Below are 8433 nucleotides of genomic sequence, written 5' to 3'. Positions count from 1 at the left end.
ATTAATTAATTTATTTGTCTGTAGAGAGTGTAGTCTAGGTTAGGTAAGTAAAGTAAGTATATATATATATATATATATATATATATATTTATGTGTGTGTTTAGACTTTGATCTGAAGTTTAGAAATACTTATTTTTAAATGTTTATGTACCTGTGCTGGACTTCTGAAGTTCAGAAGTATCAGGAACTTGCATGGCTCTCTATAAATCTCTCCAGTGCTTTTCTAGCAACAGAAGAAAAGATGTGAAAAAGAAAACTATTTGTCCAATTGGCAAAGTATAGCAGTAAAACTTGTCCCAGGTGTTCATCATTATGTATTCCACACCCCTGCTCTAAACAAGCCCTATGGTTTCCTTTATAAAGGAATTAAAACAGACAGACATGACTTACAATGTAGATTTGCATCTGTTCCAAGGTACAAGTGTGACTAGACGATTTCCACAAGACCAAGCAAAATATGACTCGTCAGGTGCAAAAGCACATTTCCATGTTTCCCAACCACTAGGGTGGTAATTCTCATTCAATTCAGAAGGCTTCAGCTGGGCTAATAACTTGGCTGTTGCTGCAAAACAGAAGACAGATTCAACAGAAATTATGGGGTAAATATTGAGAATTTTGAAGTGAAGGCAACAACACAATCACATGGTGAAATCATTTGCATCAATGGATACATTATAAATCACAAACTGATAAAAAGAAACAGCATACCATTATTGGTTGAAATAAGCAAGTAGACTTTAGTGGATTCAAGAACAAGTATCATGAGCTCCAATATTTTACATCACTTTATATTTTCTATAAATCTAAGTTGTTAATATATTAACATAACTGTCAACTCTCCAAGTTTTACAGGAGTCCCCCTGATTTCATATCTGTCTTAAGATTTCATGACTGTGACTAATATTCTCTCAAAAGTTGAAAGTATAAACTATAAAAATAAAAGTATATATTTTAACAATTTGAAGTTATATACTGGCCAATGTGTAGCATCTATTTTTTTCTATTATACAAATATGTCAGTATAATGTTTTTTATTTATTAAGAAAAATTGCCTTCAATTGGCCTGAAACCTATAAGCATACCAATAAATTTTGTACACATGCAGTAGTAAAATTCAAGAACAGAATTTCATACAAATTTATTTAAACAAGTTATAGATCAAAAGAGGTTTAGAATAAATATATCCATTTTTAATATGTGTTTGAAAATATAAAACAAGCAGAACATGTTTTGTGTCTAAAATGGTACTCCCTACCGAGATCCAATTTTCAAATATTATATCCTCCTCCCTCAGGTGTACATGATGCCCAAACCATGCAAGCAACCTGTTCCATCAGTGGATCTCCCTAAAAATGCCCTTTCCATGTTGTCATCTCTGTATTAACTTAAAGCTAAAGTATAAAGTAACAGTTTATAGAGCAAGTTTAAAGGCGTTTTATACAACATTAACCTGCATCTAACACACCTAAGCTAGTAAGCCATGCAACTAACTATTCAATATTTCCATATGTGCATGAGAATACAAAAACCTAATATCTTAAAAAAATCATGAAAACAATTTTTTTCACGTGTGTTGCACATAAGTGTTTAAGCATACAAAAAAGTGAGAAGTTTATTTAACTCACAAATTACATACCTTTTTTTATATATACTATTCACTACTGGTCAGTTTTACATATTACATCATGTCAAGTAATTTTATGCTTTTGTTTGCCATTACACTCAGTGTAAAAAACAACAACATGAAGACAAAAATTGTGTGAAGTTACTCATTTTATAAGTACAATATACAGAGGCCACAGTAGCAGTAAGTGGGATTAATGGTAATATTAATGGTATTTGTTTATGATGTGATTTGTGTAACTCGGGGCCCTGTAACTAAAAAATAATGGACCCATAGGCAAATTGGCAATTCTATGGTTAACAGACAGCAGATATAGTGAACATATATAGTTTAAACATGTCCAAACTATTCCTAGCATATGCAGGACAAGATGATTAAATTTGTTCCATATTAAAGTCAAATTTTAACAGAACCAGAATTGTTAGTTGTGGAAAACTTAACTGGAATGTTATTAAAATATTTCCCCATTCATTTCTAAACATTTTTATTTTAATTATGAGACACTTTATTTAAGTAACAAAACTTTCACTAATAAGTAAAAGACATTTTTCATGTTTTAAAGATACTAAAAAAGTAACATCTTTCTGTGGCTATGGCTGGAAAGGAATTCTGTAGTTAAAACGTCTTACACCAAAATGGAACAGCTGACTAAGTAAAAAAAAAAAAAACTAACTTTCAATAACTTGCCAAAATAAAATAAACAAACAGAATGCTGGGTAATTAAGTGATCTAAAAATCTCAAGGTTAATGTTAAAATAATTTTGTATCCATTATTTCTATGCCCTAACTGGAATAACTATAAAAAAAAGAAAAGTAGCTGTGATTTGATTGCATTACCAAAGCCTACTACCATACATAACTAGCCTGTATCAATCCTGTGGTGCAACATGAAACATTTAGGTCAAAGTAATATGTAGAAGGAAACAGCACACTCTTGCCTGCTTTTAAAAACATTGATATTTTTCTAGGTTTCTCTAAACAATATTAACCCAAATCTATTAACATCCTTTATGTACACACGTATACATACAAATGATAACATATTTTGCTACAAAGGTTCAGCCCCTTTTTAAGATATGAAAAAAATAAATATTAGAGTAACATATCAATATCATGGCTTGTTTTAGCCTAAACTAAAGTTCATACTTTACAAAATAATAATGCATGTTATAATATTACAATAACAACATCAACAGAGTAAAATACACTAACAATGGGAAAAAAATTGTATACCTTTTGTAATACTCATTAACATTGTATATTAATTGTGTAAATATATATATTTCAAACATACTTTATTGTAAAATAGCCTCAGTTACAAACAAGAATCCTGTTTGCTACTGAATTTAATATTTCTTATTCTTATCCATGTTGTACCAAAAAATGTAAAATCTAAGTATAGATTGGAATAAATATTTATAAAGAGTACTTACAGTATGTAATTATATACAAAGAAAGAAACACTGATTGAAACAGAATATTCTGACCAATTAACATCTTATATTTATGCCATTAAGACTTATACAAATACATAATTAACCAACAAGTATATGAATTCATATGAAGTAGCTTTAAAAAAAATCTGTAACAAAATATTATCCAATCTATGATAGCAAGCAAGGATCTTTATAATGACTCTGTAAACAGATACTTTAGAGCATGTATGTGGCATGACCTACTCAAAGGTTTTAGAACTTAAATATGATTTATAGCTGTGAAAAGAAAAAAGGAGGAGTTGAAAGCTCAAAAATTGATCAAAATACTTACGGATTTCATCTCTTGTTTTGTTATTGAAACTAGCCATTAAATGGATAAGGAAACCCAGTATAAAAAAGTGTCTTCTGTTTCCTTCACGGCAATAATCTCAACTATAAGATATTTCTGTCTTTACTAAAGATCTGTAATAATACAAGTCAAAATTAATAAATTAAAATTATAACTTACAATATTAAAAATACAGACATATGTTCACTTCAACCTTTTTGAATGCAACCTTAATTCTTTATATCCAGTTACCTTTATTTATATGTTGGTTATTTTACTTAAAATAAGCTAGCCAACAGTTCACAAGCAAGATAAGTTAAATTATTTTGATGTAATTTCATAATTCAAATTGTATACTAGCTATATCATAAATATTAAAACTAAAAACAAACATCATCAAAATGAAATTTATCAGGAAGAAGCCTTACTAAGTGTGGTTACATAAGGGTATTCAGCCCACTGAAGTCACTATTCACACATAGAAGCAACCAACCCAATATATACAGAGAAACAGTTCTGTCAAAGAACACGTGTTGATATATGCCACCAAAGTTTACACTAATTACCCTAAGTACTTAAGTTAGCTTTAAACTCTTATCAAGTTACATCTAATTTTTCTATGATTTAGTGAAAACAGAAGTATTTACAATAAGTAGCAAGAACTAAATCTTTGCTAACTTTACATATTTGACATTATTGATTTCACTGATTTTTTGTTTGAAAAATATCATATTCCAATGCTAATGTTGATTATTAACAATTTTAAGCTTCATTATTAACTAGGAAGCTAAAGCTTGTTGCATATTTCTTGTTCTTCATTTCTTATTCATGACCATTAATTCTGTACCTACACTAAAATCCTTAAATTTCCACTATACTTTGTTCCTATTTCTGTTGTTTTTTTTAATATTGACTACATGCTCATAATCCCTTACAAAAAAAAAAAAATGGAGTAGTAAACCTCTGCCCAGCAAGGGGAGGGAGAAAAAGTTGAGCATTTGCCCACGTTCTCCTTAAATAAACTTTACAAACAACCATTAAGTACCCAACAAAATATGGGAAAACTATGGGCTTCTCTAAGGGTATGCCCCACCCTGGCTCCCTCAATAGAATTATAGGGGGGGGGTTAATTTAGAGTGGGGAACAAGCAGAGATTTAACTTTTAAAATTGGATGAGGAAATATGGAGGAATTTAAAAGCTCATCTACTTTCAGGGTTTTCAGGGATGGGTGTATCCTACCCTGGTTCCTCATGTAATTATTGGTGGAGCCATTTATAGTATGAAATAATTCTTACAATGGAATGGAGCAGTTTGAAAGAGCTCAAAATCTTGCCATTTACATTATGTATATGGTTTTGGAGTGCCTGTAATTGGTTACAGGATAAGGTGGGTGGGTCATACCTTGAAAACACAACAAGATTTTAATTGGAGTCATTTAAAGTAAGAAACCACCAAAGAACTGATACTTAAAAGGGGTGAGGCAGTCAAGAGGAAACTCAAAAGATTGCCTATTTGCAAGGTTTTAGGATGGTTGTAAGTGATTAAGAGGGTCTAATCAACCCTGCCCTCCCCATGTCATTATAGAAGGATGTTGTTTGTAGGTGGGAACAAGCAAAGAATCAATTAAAAAAAAAAGAGGGTAAGGAGAAGTTTCAAATCTGTTCTATTTATACTATAGTAAATGCAGGGACTTTGGAGGTCTTGTTACAAATTGAGTTCTCCAAAATATTTTATTTTCAACTTTAAGTGGATTATGAGTAGATAGTTAAGATTAAATGAAAGGGCAGAATGACACAGATATAGTGGTAAACCGAGTATTCTTATATAGGTAATCAACATATAAAACTAGTGATTATGAATAACTCAATAAGTAACAAACTTCAGCGTCCTTTATTAACTGTATCCCAATCAAAGGCAATTACAGTAATTATAGCACCTTTCTAAGAATTAAGTTTTATATAATTATTTCCTTGTTCATTTGTTTAATTTTATGTAAAGATTGTTTCCTTCAGTTTTAACTCATGACATTCAAATGGGACCAAAATGTGTTATTTTGTTAGAAGTGATCAAATTCAAAAAGGGCAACACATTGATATTCAGTAAATATGATAAACAAGTTCATCTTCGGAATAACTCAATAAGGTTCAACTAATACTAATAATAATAAATGTTATCGAAATAAAACAAAATTAATATAACTAAAGGATTAATGCAAAAACTGTAAAAAGCAAAGAGTGTGTAAGATTATTATAAAAAACAGCTTACTCATAAAATTAATAAGTAATTAAAGTATTATGTATTGAAATAGAAATTATAATAATTTAGTATATTATTCTTAAAATCATTTAGAAACATACTGTTACTGTTAGTAATTCAAAAATATTCTTACTCTTTGGCTTTGAAAAAACATTTAGGTATATAACCGCACAAAAACAGACAATGTTGCCTATTAGTATAAACTTCTCACTTGTTCGCGTTTTTGTTTTTAACAACCGTCTACATCCATATTAACTGAGAAACATACTGACACTACTATCGAACATATCTTTTCCATCGCTTATCAATTCTTCTCAAAATGTCAGCAATGTGTACGTAAAAGGGTGTGTTACATGATTCGCAATTCTTATTCGCTAGACGAATAAACGTCATATCTGCCAATGAAGTCAAGCGCTATTTTCACTGCCCCCTGGGAAATATATTTTCATAATTACAACATGGAGTGATTTAAGTACACTCTAAAGCAGCTTTATTCATTTTTGTTAGTTTCTTTACTTAAAATTTAGCATGAAATCAAATACTGATTTCACAGGCTTAGGTTGTTTAGGCTTCTTTACACTTGTCTATTCTTTTTTTTAAAATCTGTTTCACAATTTTCGGCTGTAGTTACATGAAAGGCTAGCGGTGCATAACTGTCTCTAATTTTGGACTGACAGAGTACAGGAAATTATGTCAGCAGTCCCAACTCTTGTGGAATCAAATAGTAGTATTTGACTATCACCCTTATAGCAAATCCGCAGCACAAAAGATCAGAGGGTAGATTCACAGACTTTTTATTTCCTATTAAACGTTCAGATGATCAGTATTTTTATTAAGTTATATTTCAATTGATATTTCGCATTAAAGTATGTATTCACGATTCACTTCCTCATACTTTCTGCATTCCCTTGAAATCAAGACACATTGTAGTGTGCGGGCGGCCATGAAAAAAAAAACAAAAACATGAGCCAAGGAATTGCGGTTTTCAGCTACCTATAACTTAGTTCTACCTCTATGAATTTTTCACCTGTACTGCTTCCCAGTTTGCTTACCTCAGATTCCAAATTTCAAGAAAATACGTTCAGCCAAAACTAAATTATGCGATACCAAAATTCATCTGATTTTCTTCGTCTTCTTCTTCTACGCACCATATTGTACGGAATTCTTAAAAATGTATAAAACATACTTCCAAAACTTCGATTTTTCTTAAATTTGGTACACATTTAACTTACCGTTTATTCTACCTCTATACAAATTTCGCCCAAACCCAATACAACGTTTAGCTGTTACAGTAATAAAACGGTTATTTTTGAAGGATAACGTTTGCTCAGACCTACAGGACAAAAAGTAAATGGAATCATTTCTGAAATTACTTAAAGGAATTCCCCAGATCTCTACGTAAAAATTGGCTGCTATCCAGTTTTAATCGAATCTCAATTCTTGGAATTACAAGCGGAATAAATATCGGCTGTTATCCGGTTTTTATGGGATGTCAATTGACTAGGGTGTCCAGGCCTACGACAGCAAAGAATGTATCATGAATCACGATATTGGTTCATAATAGGAGTCGCAAGGAGTTGCACAAAACCCTAATAGAACGTTCTGGCAAAGAGAACCTTAAACAATAATGATTCAGTTTAAACAACACTTTAAAACAAAAAGCACGCATGTTAGACTTACAATGAAAAGAAAATCCGCTCAAAACAGCCCATTCTTACAACGTACTTATACTCTGGGTGGTAATTTTGGTTACGTCTTTTCAACCTCAACGTGTTTGAGGACAACCAGGGGTGTTCAGAAGCAACCGTTCTTACAAACATCTGGTGTTCCTTTAAAAAGCTTATGTACAGGGTGAAACAGAAATTATCAGCCAATAATAGATGAACATTAGATGACTGTAACATGTAGATACTCAATGCTTTGTACACTATGCAATCAGTGCCTTTATGGAACCAACCCTTATATTGTGTATGAAGTGAAGGAGTAAAAAAAAATCAGTACACATAATATTAAATTTTATTACACACATTCGTATGATAATTACTTTAAAACACACGAAGGTGTATTTAAAGTGATGTTTTAGATGTACATGTTTTATTTGCTACTGGTAATTTTTTTCTTGCTTATTGGGATTTGTGTCTTAGTCTAGGCATATATCTGTCCATTGCTATAAATTTTATATAGATAATTTAGTTACACAGAAATTATAAATGCTCGCTATATTCTCAAACAAATCTCCATGACATCCTACAACTGCAACTTTTACATCTCGAACTAATGCGATCAAATAGTCCATAACTACAGTAAATCATCGTGAACGTATCAGCTAGCTACCACCTACGTTTATTATCATTACAATGTATAAAGTTAGCTACCTTATTAAGTTATCCTTTGTACATAGTTGAGCATAAAAAAAGCCAGTAAACAAGATAAATAAAAAATGTTGATTTTAAAAATCTGGAATAAGGATCGTAAAAAAAGTAAGGAAAGAAGGCTGGAGATACTGTAGACATTATTTACTTAAATTACAATCTCTATTTTGACTCCACCAAATGTAATTCTAGGTATCAGCATGGTAATTTTTTTTATTTATCTTGTACATTTTGTTCATACTGTATCTTCAACATGTGATAGTTTGCGTATGTGTAAGTAACAATATAATATTATACTATGTCATTTTGGAAATATTCTTTATATTTTACAGCTTCTTTGCACGGTGGACATTCAACTGATATGTAGGCCAAATACAACTTGACGTGATAAATCCACGTATGTAAGTGTGTGTAAG

At 30.9% G+C, this 8433-nt stretch overlaps 1 protein-coding gene across 2 annotated transcripts in view; it reads right to left on the bottom strand.

Moving 5' to 3' along the window:
- Positions 1-5986, bottom strand: part of LOC106459367 (WD repeat and SOCS box-containing protein 1-like) — a 45417-nt gene extending 39431 nt beyond the window's left edge. For both annotated transcript variants that reach the window (XR_002610564.1, XM_022385840.1), the window contains exons 1-3: positions 5779-5986; positions 3392-3522; positions 391-562 (exon numbers count right to left, since the gene is read on the bottom strand). Coding sequence is in view for 1 of the 2 variants with exons in the window: in XM_022385840.1 (XP_022241548.1) it covers positions 391-562; positions 3392-3428 (209 nt within the window). In the remaining variant the exon portion in view is untranslated. The remainder of the gene's footprint in view (positions 1-390; positions 563-3391; positions 3523-5778) is intronic.
- Between the last annotated feature and the right edge of the window lie 2447 nt (positions 5987-8433).

This window comes from Limulus polyphemus, unplaced genomic scaffold (assembly GCF_000517525.1).
Source record: "Limulus polyphemus unplaced genomic scaffold, Limulus_polyphemus-2.1.2 Scaffold598, whole genome shotgun sequence".
NCBI classification, from domain to species: Eukaryota; Metazoa; Arthropoda; class Merostomata; order Xiphosura; family Limulidae; genus Limulus; species Limulus polyphemus.
Note: the sequence above shows the minus strand (reverse complement) of the source record. Positions and strands in the feature narration are given on the sequence as shown.